Below are 18,642 nucleotides of genomic sequence, written 5' to 3' on the forward strand. Positions count from 1 at the left end.
TACCCCCCACCCAGTCATCATCAGCACAATGCTTTTTTAACAGCTGAATCACAAAGAGGCCTTGGTAAGTTTTAAAATTCTACCGTCTTTGAACTCCTTGTGGGCTAAGAAGAGTACTCCCCACACTTCCACTAACTCTCCCTCCATCCAAAGCCCAAGTTGGCCTTGGCTCCCCAACTGGCCGGATTCCCCCAATTGTTATAGAAGTCCCAGGAACCCAACAATTTTTCAATCAAAGCAAATCCCAGCCTTCCTTCTCTCCACAAAGCCAGAGAATCTTCTCCACCCATTACTACAGGCCCACAGCTAACCACCTGAACCTCGGCATTTAATCAATATGTTTAAATTTGTACACAAGACTATAGTATGTCTAAATTCATTTATATTCCACAGTTTGCAATTTGATATTAAACTTAAAAATCATTCCTTTTTCATCTTTGTTTCAATCATTTACATAGATGGAAAAATAATTTCAAAAATTCCTGAGGCATTAGTATTTACATTCCAATCTAAAAATATCCATTATCCTCTACTCATTTTTAGTTCCATAGCCATTGCTTTATTTTTGCAGCTACAATCTAATACTACATACTTTAATATTCATACGTGTATGGTGACATTTTGTCAACTGTCTTTTGGAATCTACTACCTTCCTTTCCTTTCATCTATGCAGAGATTTAGCTCCATAGCCATTGCTTTATTTTTGCAGCTACAATCTAATACTACATACTTTACTGTACTATTCATATGTGTATGGTGACATTTTGTCAACTGTCTTTTGAAATCTACATACAACACATTACCTACTTTTCCTTTCATCTATGCAGATTTTCAAAAAAAAGACAAATACAATTCTCAAGTATAAGCTACTTTTACAAGTTCCTGCAGATTGTAAATGTTCAAAAAATTCACCTTGTATTGCAATACCAAAACTATGACTGCCTTTTTCCATTCTTTTCCTTTAACAGTGTTGAACATTTGCCATCCTCGACCCTCGACTCAATTTGTTTCCAAATATAGGATTGAATTGCATTATATATACTATATATCCCTTTACAACATAACAGAATTCTATTAAACAAGGTTGGCATGGGGCAGGATATGCTTGTTTCGTTACTCCGGTGTACTGGCTATTCAAAACAAAAATCAGCACCACATGCTCACCCTATAGCCATTTATCTAGAAATAATTATATAAAAATCAAACCACACCTCGAAGATGATTTTCAAAATATACCAAATGTGTGCCAGCATTCAATTTCTTCCATTCGATACGAAGCTCGCCATCTGGATTGGTGATAATGCAGGATAACAATACACCTAGAAAGAAATCTCAGGATTAAATGTAAAATTTTCTTTTAAATAGAAAACATTTCATGCAACTTGTCGAATGAGAATTTGGTTTTCAAAATGGAGAAGAATCTCAGCACTGGGGAAAGAAAATCGCTTCACCTTGTGCAGCCAGTGTCATCTTCAACCAGTTCAAATCAAGCACTGAGAAATCAGATGTTTCCCTTGCTTTGCACTGTTATGCTCCAGTTCCAACATAAGAATACTCCCCACTGCACTAATGCACCATTCTTCCAATTCCATCATAGGACATTGTGAACAATGTTCCCTCTAGAGTACATGGCTACACAGCAATCTGGAATGTACTGTACAGGGAACAAAGAGGTCACACATATCCAACATTCCCTTGAAAATGCACACAGCTATTAGAATATAACAAGGTTAGTGGCGCTTTTAGTTATCTACAAGCATATGGCGGAGCAACTTCAGGCACGAGGCAGGTGTGGTCAAACTCATCCAAAAGTTGCTAGCTGAATTATATAGAAATAGCACCAACTGTCCGCATCAACACTAAAATGCATCAAATAGGATGAAGTTGCTGTAGTTTAATTTTTGATACTAAGCTCACAGGTTTAACATTTCAAGTAAAGGTACTTATATTGGCATGAAGAGTGTTAATTACTGCCAATCAACCTCTTTGGTACTGAAAATTAACCATTACAAGAGCAGAATGTCATTCCTTAAAATATTGTTGGAAATAAAATAACTTTTATATTTTAACATTTGTTCCACTTTCCGATTGTCTAACTTACTCAATTCAATTTTTCCCCTTTATTTCTGTACCCAATTTGAAATCAAATTCACCCATTCCAATTGCCACTTTCCTCTCTTCCACTATTTATTTCACAATCCTTTATTGATTGGTCAGAAAATATAGTTGCTCGCCCTATGTTCACTCAAGTGTTAAACGTCCTGTGCATCTCACTGACATTACCACCTCGTACTTCAGCAACTTGCCAGGCAAATAATTTTAAATCCTCAATGCAAAGGCGAGAGTCTAACCAATGACAAGTACCCAGGCACCCTATCTCAACAAATTAGAACATCAGGCTTTACAATATATCGTGAAAAGGACTTGATTTTCTTTTTACCACAAGGATATCTAATTGCAAATCATACTTATTTACAAATCCACATAAGAGCATGAACTAGAAAAAGTGTGTATGCGAGATGCCCGAAATACAACAAATGCAAAGAAAGTAATGTGAATCATGTGTTGGGGGGGGGGGGGAGGGGGGGGGGGGGGGAGAGAAGAGAAAAATAAGAGATTGTACTTACCGCTGAACTCATTTACCACAGGGTTTGCATTGTCAGTTATTACACTTCCTGCCAATATGTGATAACCTGAACAGAAAGGGAACAAAGTGTTATTTTTATTGACAATCTTTCATAGATATTAGAAAGTGAGTTCTCTCCACAAATTCAAAAGCCTGGCCGCACTGAATCGCATGGTCCCTTAGTGGGAGTGAGTAAAATCTGTGTGGTCAATGAAATTTAAATTATTTTCAAGTTGCCAGATTTTCTCTCAGTAACCATTTTGTGCCACTCATCCCCTGTCAGATGGACATTTCCTGGTTGCAAAATTTAAAAGAAATGTAAAAAGTTAATTAAGGAAAAGGAAATGAAGGTTCCTAAGGGAAAGTACATGAAAGTTCATTAGATTGATTCCTGGGGCGAGAAGGTTGTCCTGGGCTAAAAGGATTGCTTTAGGAACCAGAAGGTTTTTTGGGGGGGGGGGGGTCTGGAACTCACTGCCTGAAAAGAAGAATAGAGGCAGAAACCTCATTGAAGAACTGCCTAGATATGCACCTCAAGTGCCATAACCTGCAGAGCTACAGACCAAATGCTGGACAGTGGGATTAAGCTGTATGGCTTGTTGTTCAGCCGGTGCAAACCTGATTGGCCAGGCAGCCTCTTTCTCTGCGATAACATTTCTATGGGTCCTATGAGGCGAGAACAAGTAGAATAGACCTACACTTTCAGGAATTTAGAAGAATGAAAGCCGATCTAATTGAAACATGTGATTCAGAGAGGACTGTCAGGAGAGATGCTGAGAAGCCGTTTCCCTGGCTGATGACGGGGCCACATCAACTTAACAGACCACCCATTTAGGACTGAGATGGAGAATTTTTTTTTCACTCGGGGTTGTGAAACTTTGGAATTCTCTATCTTCAGAGGGTGATGGAGGTTCATTCATCCAAAATGAGATAAATAGATTTTTGGCCATGAAGAGAATTGAGGAATATTAGTAAGGACAAGTGGAGTGAGGTAAATCAGTCAAAATCTTAATGAATGGTATAGAAGGCTTGAGAGACCACAGGGCCAACTTTTATTTCTGATCTTATCTTGTGTTGGGTTAAATTGCAGTAATCTGAGACATGATGCAGCATCCTTGGGAGGAAAAATGTAACTTTACTCCTGCAGTTCCAAAAGGTCTCTACCACCAGTGATTTCCTCAGACCATTTCTAGGTCCACTTAAACCAAGAGAGAGACTCTTTGCTCCATATAGTCATCAACCCATTATCATTTAATGATGCACAAGCCTAGCTTTATAGGCCAACTGGAGGGATACTAGTCTTCAATGATATGTGAATGCCCTGTAATGATGCACCAACCAAATGTTCCAGATCACAATGAACAGGGCTGCTAGTCCACTACTTCATGACATGGGTCAAGACGTTTGTACATTTGGCACACCTATTCTGCCGTTCACTCATTAACTCCTCAAAACAATAATTCCCCCACACAACTGGGTCCTATTGTCCTGTTCTTTGTCTTATAGTTTTAATTATTTTCTTTTGTCTCTTTTCTCGCTTTCAATGTCTCTACCTTGAATTTTATTCAAATGCTCCTCATTTCCTTCTCTATAGCTCACTTATGTTCATTCTTTCTTTCACTGCTTTACAAGATAGGCCATTGGGTAGGGACAGACATTAGTGAGGTCCAAAATGCAATATCAACATTACATCAAGTGTGCCACATGTTTCTGGAATGTCAGAATGATATTGGCACAGCAACGTGTATGGTGAGGCAAAGATTTCCACACCATCAGCACCTGCTCGAAAAGGTGGAAAATGCCTGGTGAAAGAACCAGGTCAACTTAGTTGATCTGAGAAATAGGTCTGTGACATATGCAACATGGTCAAAGTATCAATAGTTATTTGGAAACCAGACAAAAATGCAATCACTTGCTCATCAAGAGTTTTCAAACAATTCCCACTTGATTAAACATGATTGTCATCTCTTACTTGTGGCTTTTGGACTCATTAATTACCGTCCAAAGTATGTCCCTTCAGTCTGACAGAAATCCAAACTGTAGCTGGGATAAGATTTTCACCATCAACACATCTGGAGCTCTACAAACCAGGCTTGGATCTAAAATTTTACAAGTATTATGATCCAAATGCTTATAGACTGATCCCAGTTTTCTTTTCCAGTGCCATGGCGATTCAGTATCATTTAGCTTCTGTGCACTAACAACCACAAATAACCTAACAAAATACCAGTTTGTTGGTGTGGTGTTTTCCACATTCATGACAGAATTTGAATAAGCACCCCACCTAATCTCAAATTGTTAACCTTGGGCACAGTAGCTAATGTATAATGGCTCCAGATTCTGCTCAGTCTACTGATGAAAATCATTTTGTTGATTACAGAACTGAAGTATTTGGGAACATCCATAATACCCCTTCATAGTGGCAAAAAATCAATACAAATCATAGTCCTAAGTGCAGGTCTTGGCAAATGAACTTATAAGTTTCAAGTTTTAATACACCTAGTAATTTCCATCACTAGGCTAGGGAAGGAACAATTTACAAAAGGGAATTGGCGATCTTGTTGTCAACAAAACATTTTACTCCTAAAGCTTACAAACTGCTAATAACGATAAAACTGGAATTCAAAAGTATTTCAATAGCAAAACCATGACCAGAGTTTATGTTCTTCAATTTATTGTGCCACATTAAGTTTCCCCACCAGGAATGCCTTTCATCCTAACACAATAATGTAAAAATTAAAGCAAAAACACTGGATGCTGGAAAGCTGAAACAGAAAAAGGTGCTGATAAACTCAACAGGCCTGGCATTTGGGGCACATTAAGGACTCTCCTTCAGTTCTGCAAATAATGCAAAATAAAGAAAAACATAGAACATTACAGTGCAGTACAGGCCTATTTCAGAAATTTCCATGAGCTATCCATAAATTTTCAGTACCAACCATATGAATTTGCCAAAGCAGAGGTGGACTAGAATGGTGCCATCGTTTGTGGCATCTAAGGCGACTGTTGAAGTTTCAAAAAGAATCTTCAAGAGAAATGTCAAGCACAGAATATGCCAAGCCATGCACCTAAAAATGAATGAAAATATTCAGACTCCTCCTCTCCATCAGGAGGCACTGAAAGGCAACGCCCCTCTGGACATGGATGATGTCACCGCTTTCTGCTCAGATCAGATTCATAGAATTTAGTGCAGGAGGCCATTCGGCCCATCGGGTCCGGACCGGCCCTTACAAAGAGCACCCTACTCAAGCCTACCCTATCCCCTTAACCCAGGAACCCCCACTTTACCTTTTTTTGGACACAAAGGGCAATTTTGCATGGCCAATCCACCTAACCCGCACATCTTTTAACTGTGGGAGGAAACCGGAGCACCCGGAGAAAACCCACGCACACACGGGGAGAATGTGCAGACTCCTTACAGACAGTGACCCAGCCGGGAATCAAACCTGGGACCTTGGAGCTGTGAAGCAATTGTGTTAACCACTATGCTACCGTGCTGCCTGATTCAATGGGACAGACAGTTCAACATCTGCGTTTGTTGGTGTGGGGTTTTCCACATTCATAATGACAGAATTTGATGGGCACTCCACCTAATCTCAAATTGTTAAGTTCGAACTGGCCTTGGTGCAAAGGTGTAGCGTGGCAAAAGTGAGACTTTGTTCTTTGAGAACTGGACTGATCATCAAGTCAGTCAGCCTGAAGGTGCTGGGAATATGGTTCATAGGGACCAGGGCATGCGTTAGAAACGGGAAGGAGAGAATAGGTATAATGAATTAAAAACTGAATATGTGGGAGCAATGCTCCTTTTCCATTGCAGGGAAGAACCTAGTCATCAGGTGTGAGGCATTCTTGGTGTTGCTGTGCATGGCGCAGGTCTGGCCCATTTCTCAACCCTGCATTGTGGCTATTGACCGAGCCACCATTTTCCACTTAATCTGGGGATCAAAAATGGACAACGTTTGAAGGGACAGAATGAACAAACCTCTAGGAAAACGGGAAAAAGCGTGCCTAACATCTCCCTAATTCTGATGGCCACCTTCGTGTGTGGTCGCATCAAGTTATTAATGGATCCTCGCTATGCAAATACCCAAGTGTCACTATGTGTTGAGGTTCTAGCTGTCCCCAGTGATGCGAAGGATGGGTCTGGCCATGCTGCCACAGAACACGCTAGGTAGTTGGACCATGCCGTACCACCTGCCCCTCATGGAAAAATTTATGCAGTGAAACACCTTCGACCACAAGTTCATCAGGCAGTGGTCTGCACATAACATCCTAGATGCCCTTTGAGAAAAGGAGATGGTGGATCCTGTTGGATAGTTCCCCGGGTAGACTGTCACGGTCATCTGGCAGAACACCTCATCACCAGAACTTTCAAACAAGCGCTAAGACCTAGCTTGGCCGGTGGAGAGAAAGCCACTCCCCGTCAAATCCTTCCTACACACCAACACGTTGCCTTAGAGGTGGCTGTGGTGGGGAAGAGACCATTGTCCATCTCCTTGAGGAATGTGTCTTTGAAAAGAAGGTCTAGAGTGTGAGATAAGGTGTTTTTTGTCGAGGTTCATCCTGAGCAGCTACGTGACAAGAGACTCTGTACTCTACGGGCTGTTCCCAGGGATGTAAACCGAGACAAACATCAGCTGTTGCTGGAGGATCGTCAACTAGGTAAAAGATGTCCTTTGCTCTGCCCGAAACTTGTTGGTCTTCCAGTGCAAAGAGTTGTCCCCAACTGAGTGTTACAGACCGGCACATTCCAAAGCCCAGGGCTACATGCTTGGAGCAGCTGCCACAGAGATGCAGTGAGGGACGGTCGCTGTTGAAGACCTTTCAGCCATAGTTAAGAGGGGAGTGGAATTGTTTGGAGCCCTCTTGGGCTGTATGGCTCACATTGCATGCATACAGTGAATATTACATGTATCACAATGTATGGAAGCACCTCAGAGTGCAACTTGATCAGTGTAGATAATGTAAATATCTTTGCACCATCTGTAATGTTTCTTTGACTATATTGAAGTGTAAAACATGGTGTATGTAGAGAACCTGAATACTACTGCACAGTGAGATGGCAATTTTGAAATGTTGGTAATGTTCTGAATAAAGTATATTTTTTGCAAAAGGAAACTGTATAGTGCTTGCTTAAGATGGCAGTGAATCCAAACTCTTTTAGGGGATGAGGAACACTTTCAATATTTGAGAAGATAAATACAGGTGCCTTGCAAAAGACATTTTGCTGGGGAGAAAAAAAATACTTTCAAACCATCCAGCTGCACCAAGTAAAGGAAACAAGAGATGCACCAAATGGACATTAAATTCTATGGCAAGATTAAAGCTTTCATTCCCTCTATTACGGTCTACCAATAAAAGAATAGGAGACCATCAATCAATCGATATTGGATTCATTGATGCACATGTAAGCCCATAAAAACTACTTTCCTGCTTACAAATCAAAATCATACATGTTAAATTAACAAAACTATTAATTTATTAACATGACTCTAAGGCTCTTTTAGGTGAACACCCCATTCCAAGATGACACAAAAATAGGTGGGACAGTAAGTTGCAATGAGGAAATAAGAACCTTACAAATGGTGTTAAGTGCAAGTTACTGGCATGGATAGAGGATCGGCTGACTGGCAGAAGACAGAGAATGGGGATAAAGGGGTATTTTTCAAGATGGCAGCCAGTGACTGGTGGTGTGCCTCAGGGGTCTGTGCTGGGACCACAACTTTTCACAATATAGATTAATGATCTGGAAGAAGGAACTGAAGGCACTGTTGCTAAGTTTGCAGATGATACAAAGATCTGTAAAGGGACAGGTAGTATTGAGGAAGCGAGGGGGCTGCAGAAGGATTTGGATAGGCTAGGAGAGTGGGCAAAGAAGTGGCAGATGGAATACAATGTGGCAAAGTGTGAGGCACTTTGGAAGGAGGAATGGAGGCATAGGCTATTTTCTAAATGAGGAACTGCTTCGGAAATCAGAAGCACAAAGGGACTTGGGAGTCCTTATCCGCAATTCTCTTAAGGTTAACGTGAAGGTCCAGTCAGCAGTTAGGAAGGCAAATGCAATGTTATCATTCATGTCAAGAGGGCCAGAATACAAGACCAGGGATGTATTTCTGAGGCTGTATAAGGCTCTGGTCAGACCCCATTTGGAGTATTGTGAGCAGTTTTGGGCCCCGTATCTAAAGAAAGATGTGCTGGCCTTGAAAAGGGTCCAGAGGAGGTTCACAAGAATGATCCCTAGAATGAAGTGCTTGTCATACGAGGAACAGTTGAGGACTCTGGGTCTGTATTTATTGGAGTTTAGAAGGATGAGGGGGGGATCTTATTGAAACTTACAGGATACTACGAGGCATGGTTAGAGTGGACGTGGAGAGGATGTTTCCACTTGTAGGAAAAACTAGAAGCAGAGGACACAATCTCAGACTAAAGGAATGATCCTTTAAAACAGAGATGAGGAGGAATTTCCCCAGCCAGAGGGTGGTGAATCTGTGGAACTCTTTGCCGCAGAACGATGTTGTGGCATTGGAGGCAGTTCAGAGGAGGTTCATTACATTGATTGTAGAGATGTAGGGCTTGTTATATGAAGAGAGATCGAACAGTTTCGGCCTATATTCTTTTAAGAGAGGTTAGAAGAATGAGGGGAGATCTAATTGAGGTATACAAGATGCTAAACGGTATGGATAAAGTAGACGTGGAGCAGATGCAAGGTCATAATCTTAGAAGAGGTAGAAAATTTAAAACAGATTTAAGGAAAAACTACTTCTCCCAAAGGGTTGTGAATCTGTGGAATTCACTACCACTGAGTGCGGTGGATGCAGGGACAGTGAGTAAATTTAAGGAAGAGCGAGACAGATTTTTTAATTGGTAATGGGTTGAAGGGTAATGGAGAATGGGCAGGATGGTGGAGTTGAGGCCAGGATGGGATCAGCCATGATCACATTGTGAGTGTTTGGCTTGGGTGGTTAAATTGCCTACTCCTAGGTCATGTGTTCTAGGGAGGAGATGCTCTGGCAGATTTCGCAATCCAGCTCTTGACCTGTAACATTGTAGGTAGTAGATGAGGAATACATCAGCCATGATAGCATGGCGGAGCAGACTCGATGGGCCGAATGACCTAATTCTGCTCCTTTATCTTATGAACTTGTGAACAACCACTTTTAAGGATTTTTCCTGATCACCAGTGTCCCTTCATCTAGTTTCCACGAATAACAAGATTCCTGCAAAACTGCTGCAGGTTACAGCAATTCGCAGAGTCCACGTGATAAAATGTATACACTCCACTTTGGAGCTTTGCCCACTGCATGGTTTTACAGTTCACATAAAAACTGTGAAAATGTTTAACCAGGACAAGAAATTTGACCGACATTTTATTGTAAAGTCGCAACAGGGTTTTAATAAATGATTTCTATTACAGTTGTAAATCATCTATTTTTCATGGAACTACAATGTTCAGTGACATCTCCCCTCTGATTGAATTTATAAGTTACTGCATTTCAAAATTATTAAAACATTATGCTTTAATGTTGGGGGCAGCTCAATTTGCACACTGAATATAGGCCTAAACATGCATTTGGTGCCAAAAAGTGATCGTCTTATACATCACAATTTACAGTCAAGCAAAATTCAAACCAAAAACCATCATGTTCCTTGCTGTGGACGGTGGCTAGCACTATTGATTCACCAGGCTCGGGGTCCCATCTTGGGTCACTGTCTGTGCAGAGCCTGCACGTTCTTCCTGTGTCTGCATGGGTTTCCTCCGGGTGCTCCGGTTTCCTCCCACAAGTCCCGAAAGAAGTGCTGTTAGGTCATTTTGACATTCTGACTTCTCCCTCCATGTACCCGAACATGCGCCGGAATGTGGCGACAAAAGGCTTTTCACAGTTAACTTCATAGTAAGTCTACTTGTGACAATAACGATTATTATTATTATATTCAAGACTGAATAATCCTTTCAAAAAACTCCAAAATCGACTTAAGCTAAGGAGAGTTGCATATATTTTTGGATAATCTAGTAAGATTGAGAAATAGGAACAGAAAATGCTGGGAAAACTCAGGTTTGGTAGCATCATGTTTGGAATCTGTAGGATTCTTCTTCAGAGCTTGTGTTTTACTTTTAAGATTTAGAATTCTGTAAGATTTTTCTTCTGACCTATTCAAATACACTTTTTTTTGGTTGCTAGATCAGTGGTGACCAGGCATATTTTTTTGGCTGAGGCCGCCGCCTTCGGAGATTCATGATCCATTCACACCTCTTCTAAGGAACATTGCAGGTAATTTGGCACAGATATACTGTAGCCTAAACACTTCAGCAGTTTTGTCTATTTAGCTTTTTGGTTCTCCTCCCTTGCACTTTTGAATTTCAAGATCTGGAACCTCTGTGCTATGTCATCGTATTAACTCACAGTAATATCAAAACATACAATTTGCAACCAACTCTTGTTTTAAACAGCCCTCTGGTAGATGATTATCTACCAACAGCTGAAATGCCAGACTTAATAAAGTAATGTTTCAGCATGTATTAAAAAACATTGCAGCAATTATGTACATTATAAACTGCGCTAGGATTGCTTTACAACAGCTGACCGTGTAGCCAATGGAAGTATATCTGCACACAGATGTCATTGGATACGAAAAACCCAACAGTACGATTTGACTCCAGTTATCAACAAAAAAAAAAAACTTGGGAGTACAGCGAATTGTAATACAGTTTAGCAGGAGGATTGTTTGCAGAGGAGGAGGAGTTAGCTAATCTGCACACACAGTCATCTTTTATTTTAACATAAATGGGGCGACAAAAGGCTTTTGATAAGTGCATTTCTGTTCCAGCATGATGCTCAAAGTGACACATTTATATATTCGGTCTGGAGCAGTCTTTTATTTTAACAAAAATAACAGTTCATATCTGAATTTGTTGTAGCCAGTAAAGTACTTAGTGGGATCAGCTTCCTGTTTTTCTAACCAAATCTGATAGAATTGGTTTTGTTTATGGGGCTATTACAGCATGTCATTATTTGCTGACTAAACTTGAATAAGCACTGGCATTCAGGATGACAAAAAAAAGGATGGATAGAGGAAACTGAGTAAATAAAAACCAACGTATCTGGTAGAGGAGTGGAGAAGAAATGGAGGGGTGGGGAAGAGTTGAATATTATTTATAACCTTTGTGTTTACTTGTTACATACTCTGCAACTATGTTCCAATTTATTGCTTGTGTTACAAAACTGTGCAGGTACTTTTAAAAATAAAAACATTTTAAAAGCTTATATTACCCTATTCAAGTAATACCATGAGAAAATGTCACAATTTCTCAAATATTTCCCACCCCAATTCAAACTTGGCTTGCGTTGGAACTATTGCTATGATGCTTACATAATGTACAAAGTAAATGAAGACAAATTGGAAAAAACCATTCCACTGTACAATTAAAAACTGAAATTGGGACTTTGAATTTGGAATTCATTGCCACCCCTTCAAAATTTAATGTGATTTTTCATGTTCAAAGTAAATTAAGAATCTTGGTTGATCAGCAGCACGGTGGCGCAGTGAGTAGCACTGCTGCCTCAAGGTGCCGAGGTCCCAGGTTCGATCCCGGCTCTGGGTCACTGTCCGTGTGGAGTTTGCACATTCTCCCTGTGTTTGCGTGGGTTTCGCCCCCACAACCCAAAAATGTGCAGGTTAGGTGGATTTACCACGCTAAATTGCCCCTTGATTGGAAAAAATGAATTGGATAGAATTTTGGTTGAAACTTTGAAATATTTTATTCGATGGGAAAGTCATACTTGTTTAACTATAACTATGAAATACATATTCAATTGTTGCTGGATTTGTTTTACCAATGTAAATTTCTGTGCTGATTTTAAGTGGTTCACAAGTGCAATCTTGGATAAGGAACTGCTTTTGCAAAACAGACAAGTGCTGGAAATGAAACAAAAACAGCAAATGTTGGAATATGTCTAATAAAAGTTCCGTCCAACGTTAACTATTATTTCTTTCAGATGCCAACAGCTAAACCTGTTGCCCATTTCCAGTATTTTCACCGTTTACCAGTGTCGTCACTATATCCTCTTCTACGCAATAAAAACAGATTTTAAAAGGGTAACCTCTGTTATTAATGCACTTTGTTGCATCACTCAATTCTAGTTATTTGAGGTGGATTCTATTGTTGGAATCAAAACCAAGTATAACTTTCTCACGGCATAACATATTTCACTTCAGTTAACTTGCTAAGATACCAAGATTCTTAATTTACTTTGAATATGAAATTAGTTCTGAATTGGAAGTCCCAATTTCAGTTTTTAAATAAGTATACAAGAGAAACTCTTTGAATTGGCTTCATTTATGCTGGATATTATGTAAGCTTCAAGCAAAGGTCTTGTTCATATTCCCACTGCAAACCAATTTTGAATTAGTGTGAACAATTGAGAAAGTGACATTTTCTCATGGTATTACTTTACTTTAGCCATTTATACTGTACTTGCTTTCTGCAGTTAGAATTGCTTTTCCCCACAGAAACCTGCATGATACTTCAAAATACAACCAAATTATTTACTGCTCAAAAGTATACAAAACTAAAGTACTAAGCCTTGTAGGTGAATGAAAAGAATCATTAGTGCAACAGAAACGTTTGAACAAAGAATTTCAATGAAATCCCACTAATGTGCTTTCAAAGTGAACAAAGCAAACTCTAAACTAGATATGTTTTTTACTGTGGTCTTATCATGTGCTTGAAATTTATTGTCCTGGACTTTTCTGGACATTTTGACAGCTTTCACAACGCTAAAACTCACGATAATCCACAAGCACACGAGGTACCAGCTGTGCCCTGTCAAGGTATTTCTATAATTCACATCAATCTATCCATCACTAGCAAGAACATTTCCAATGAAAGCTGCAAGTACTCAAAATAATAAATTGCCCAAAATCCTATGCTGTGATGGAAGAGATTTAGTTTCAGAATAGGTGTCAGAAAATATTGTAATGTTTTCTTGAAATGAAGTAGAAGAATTTGAACATCACTGACAATTTAGATGAAAGCAAGTTTTTTAAGTTATGCAACCGTCCACAACCATGTCCCACCACCTTCTATGGTATTACAAATTACTACATTCCAGGATATTTCACAAGTTGCTACAAAATAATTTCATTCTTGGTTTCTGCAATACCTCAGCATATTTAGTTGCTCTGAAGTTTTATCATTAAATTAGAGGATTTCAGCTGTTTAAACACACCCCAGAGTTGCAGCACGAGTAGTCTGTCAATTCAGTCCAAGCTGTGGTAATATGAACTATTTAAACAGCTGAGATCCTCAGAAACACTGACTTTAATATTCTTGCTGCATTTTTCTCATTTTAAATGATATTATGTTTAGCTGTCTGCAATTATCAAGGAGCAAGACAAAAGTAAAATGACATTTTATGAAAGACCAAATTAATGTCGCATGGTTGAGAAACAAAACCTAAATAACACCAGCAACCATACAAGTATATTAATATGTTCACAAGGCCAGTTGCTTCAGATGACGAACAATACTGTTGTCTAATCCTCAACAGCCGGGATTCAAAATGCAATCTTTTTAAACAGCTGACATTTTTCAAAGTAACAAGTGTGCCTTTAGGGTCACAAATGGCCATGAATAGTTCCAACCTGTGTAATGATAGATTTGCAAATGAATTTCATCAGTAATAAAGCATCCATATTAATACTGCAGTATTTAAATATCTACAAACCAGTTTAAACACCAATTCACTGAACTAAGTTCAGAAACATTAGTCTCATTCAGAGTTTTGTGTTAATAAATTGGGTGTACCCAATTCATTTTTTCCAACTAAGGGGCAATTTAGCATGGCCAATCCACCTACCCTGCACATCTTTGGGTTGTGGGGGCGAAATCCACGCAAACATGGGGACAATGGGCAAACTACACAGACAGTGACCCAGAGCCAGAATCGAACCTGGGGCCTCGGCGCCTGAGACAGCAATGCTAACCACTGCGCCACCGTGCCGCCCTCATTCAGTTACATTTTAGAACAAAAGGAATACAAAAGTGCTAAATATATTTTATAAAGTATTCTAATTCTTTCAAGTCAATACCACCAAAACATTGTTGGAAAATGTATACAAAAGTATAATGTACTTATCAGATCATGTGTTGAGAAACCAACTGACTGCAACGTAGGCAGAAAACTCAACCATGATTCTGAAATGGCATTGTGAAACTTAGTACAAGTAAAATACTGCAGATGCTGGAAATCCTAAATAATAAATGCTGGAATACATAAGCAGGTCAGACCCAAATTGTTAATTCTTTCTCTATAAATGCTGTCAACCCTGCTGAATGTTTCCAGCATTTCTGTTTTCATGAAAGTTAGCTTTTTTTAAAAAAACATTCTGGAATCTATAGTTATACCTGGATTTTAAACAGAAACCAACTAAGTTTAACATCCCAGTAAATTAGTCAGCTTTCTTCCTCTCGAAGGAATTTCTAGTTGGAGGACCAAAAGTGTTTACGGCTCCACGCTGTAAACTGTCTCTCTGATCAAGAATTTCAGCTCTGCCTTCCAAACAAGGGTATCTTTTTCCTCGGTTGATTCAGACTTCTAGGAAGCAGGGGGCACTGTCTATGTCACTTTCATGGAATCGCCAACAGGTCTGTCCCCCAAACCAACTAGCTTGCAAGTTCACTTAGTAGAACTTGCTCCTGTCCCTGAAAAAATTGTGAACACATACAAAGCTGCACGCCAGTCCTTTCACTCACCAACTTATGGCATATTCTTCTTGGGAGACCTGGGACATCAGTTCTGCCAGATCTCCTTCTATTGTATTGTGTAGATAAGCCTTAGTTTCATATGGTACTCAACCAAGTAGCCAATTCCCGTATCAGCTCAATTCCGTGCTAGTTACATTTAGAGACAACACTCCGGATCCATTACTGTGCCTGCCTGATGGATTAAAACTCCCAGAATATAGAAAATGGCTGCCACCTTCTTCAGAGTCTAATTGGACAAAATGTAGCCAACAAATAGATAATTGCAACATGTGTCATTGTTCATGAATCTTGCTATCATTCAGAAATTCCCACAATACATACTGAGGCGGCATGGTGGCACAGTGATTAGCACTGCTGCCTCAGCACCAGGGACCAGAGTTCATTTCTGGCTTTTGGTGACTATGTGTGGAGTTTGCACATTCTCCCAATGTCTGCGTGAGTTTCTTCCAGAGGCTCTTGTTTCCTCCCACAGTCCAAAGATGTGCAGATCAGGCGATTGGTCATGCTAAATTGCTCCTGAATGTCCAGGGACCTACAGGTTAGGTGGGGATACAGGGATAGGGCAGGGGAGTGGGCCCAAGTTGGGTGCACTTGCAGAGGGTCAGTTCAGACTGGCAGACTCGATGTGCCGAATGGCCTCCTTCTGCACATTAGGAATTCTATACTGATTTTGTGACTGTACGAGTAATGTTTGTTTCCCATACTAGAGCCTTTCAATTGTAAATCCAATCCATGGGAATTTTAGAATAGTTGCCATCACAATTCTGTATATCCCTGGTATTAGTAAATATGAATCCCCTATTTTCTAAAAGGGTACAGCAGTGTTAAGCTTAAAATTCTGAGTCCTACTTCTCTGCCACTGACTGAGACGGCTTTAAAACATCATTGCTGCACTCCCAGACTACCCCAAGCAACGTCATGGGCAATAAACTAGTTTAAAAATAACTTTTTTCCTGGCATATTTTCCTTTGTAGACATATGCAGCAAAGCACAAAGGAACAGAGCAAAACGATTACATGGAAAAAAGAATGCAGCAGAAGAGAGAAACCTTTTTGTACTTAAATAATACATTGCAGCAGTTATTTTGGTGAAAATGAGAATTAGTGCTATCTACGCTGTTTCTAACATAAAGTCAGTAAGTTTTGTGAACACATTCCAAAGAGAAACTGTGCAATCGGTTGGAATGAGTTCATTCACATGAGCTTAATGGAAAGATGTTGCTCGGGAAGCTCTCAACTAGGACAATGGAAGCTGCTTTAATTGGCAGTTCAACGGGGTAATTCCCAAAGAGGTGGTGAAGCTTCAGAGGTCAAGTCTTTGGAATTTTGGCTAGCTGGAAAAAGCTGACCAACAGCTGAGAAATGGAGGATAGCCAGAGGGTGAGAACCAACTAGTAGTCAAAGTGCATTTAGTTCTTAACAGGGATAGCTCTGTATGTTGGTTATCAGGAAATTTACGAAGTAAATCAAAATTTATCATAAATGTATCAGTCACTGACACACATAAAATAAATCAACTGGCTGCTCTTTACGATTGTTTACATATTACTCAAGTATAACGTTTAACTCCTGATCATAGACAGGGGTTTAGTTATGGTGGCTATCCCAGCAGGGTTAAGGAAAAGTAAAGAAGGTTGGGTGAATTCATGTCAAATCAAGTATGGAAATAAATATTTGATTGAATGAAAAAAGTTAGAAGTCTAAAAAAAGGTTCAAACTTTACCTCTTTAATAACTAATAAAACCTAAAGTAATGAACACTCCACATTTCTAAGAGTTAACTTTCAGATTAACCCAACTTCACACTCCTCACATCACACGGTATTTGGCCAGAAGTGGTTAAAAACTATCTTTGTGGTGAGTTTAGTTTACATTTACCATACATGGACAGCAACTTTACACCATTCAATGCACTTTTCAATGGCGAGCCAGAAAGCAAGATGCGAACATGGAGTGGGACATCCCAGTCAGCAACTTTTGATTTTCTGCATTTAATCTTGCATCAGCGCTCGAATGACATTGCTGTGTTATTGACACCTAAATAACATTAAACAGTTAGCCTCAATGTTATTTTGACAGTCAATGATAAGTCTTGCTTCTACATGAATTACTCAATTGTGCAATACTGGTTTCATAACTTACACTTGCTTGTTTGAAGATTTCATTAGTCACATTAATTATACAGCATTGAGTAGATGTATGTAGAAGTCTAAAAAGATTAAAGATGAAAACTTTAGCAAGCTTCACACAGAGATAGGTTTATATTTATACATTTAAGCAAATTAAATAATTTCCAAACTAAAAGGCCGTTCCTTTGGAGTTAAAAATGGATTTTGAAGTGCATTAAGGGTAAAACTTATTTTTGGAATTTATCCAAATAAGTATTCAATTTACATTTTGGTTTTGTGCTTAGAGAAATATCATTGCCTCAGGAATTAAATAGTGCCATCATGTAAAGAGTCATGAAGAATTTCTACATCAGACTGTAGCCACCTAAATTGGCCAGCTCCCGATTTAAAATGGCGAACGGCAAAGGCTGATGGGAAAGTCAGCCAACATAGACAGAAACCAACAGCTGCAGGTTTGCTGTGTATTTACCTCTGCAAAAGCCAGACAACACGATACCAGCGACCATCAGCATAACAATGTAGCAGCCATCTACATACTGATGAGCAATCACCGGGAACAATAAGTAACATTTTGGACACACAAAGCAAAGCCAGACTCCTCGGCGCCAGCAGGAGCCAACACAAAGGAGGTGAACGAGCACCTCAAGACCACCTATCGATCAGGGAACCGCTCCAGTATTGGAGAAATCGAACCAAGCGATTGGACCAGGTATAGGGTCCACCCCGAAAGGCGGGAAGCCCCTGGGGACTATAAGAGTTAAGCCCCAAGTTCAAATCGCTCTCTTCACCTCTTCGTTCTGCTCGGGTCACCCAGCAACACGAACCAACATTGACCGTGACCGGTGCAGTGACCACCGAACAAAGTAAGTCTTAATTCAATGCTCGCTACGAGATAGGCGCTCCTAGCTACCAATCCGTACCAACTTCGAATCCCGCAGACTCAGAACCCGAACGAAAGGCCATTTGTTCCCCTGACCTGGTGGGCCAGTCCGAAGTTAAGTATAGGCCTGTTAATTGTAGAAGTAGCTTAGACGTAGAATTTGTGCATGAGTAGCGATTACTGTGCATAATAAATGTGCTTTGATTTGAATCTTACTAATCGGTGTGTTGAGTTATTGATCAT

General features: G+C 39.8%; 1 protein-coding gene across 1 annotated transcript in view; it reads right to left on the bottom strand.

The window, feature by feature from the left end:
• jam3b (junctional adhesion molecule 3b) overlaps window positions 1–18,642 on the bottom strand; it is a 72,742-nt gene that overhangs the window by 20,564 nt on the left and 33,536 nt on the right. The window contains exons 2-3 of the mRNA XM_072486646.1: window positions 2,628–2,693; window positions 1,212–1,319 (exon numbers count right to left, since the gene is read on the bottom strand). Coding sequence (XP_072342747.1) covers window positions 1,212–1,319; window positions 2,628–2,693 — 174 coding nt within the window. The remainder of the gene's footprint in view (window positions 1–1,211; window positions 1,320–2,627; window positions 2,694–18,642) is intronic.

This window comes from Scyliorhinus torazame, chromosome 21 (genome assembly GCF_047496885.1).
Source record: "Scyliorhinus torazame isolate Kashiwa2021f chromosome 21, sScyTor2.1, whole genome shotgun sequence".
NCBI classification, from domain to species: domain Eukaryota; kingdom Metazoa; phylum Chordata; class Chondrichthyes; order Carcharhiniformes; family Scyliorhinidae; genus Scyliorhinus; species Scyliorhinus torazame.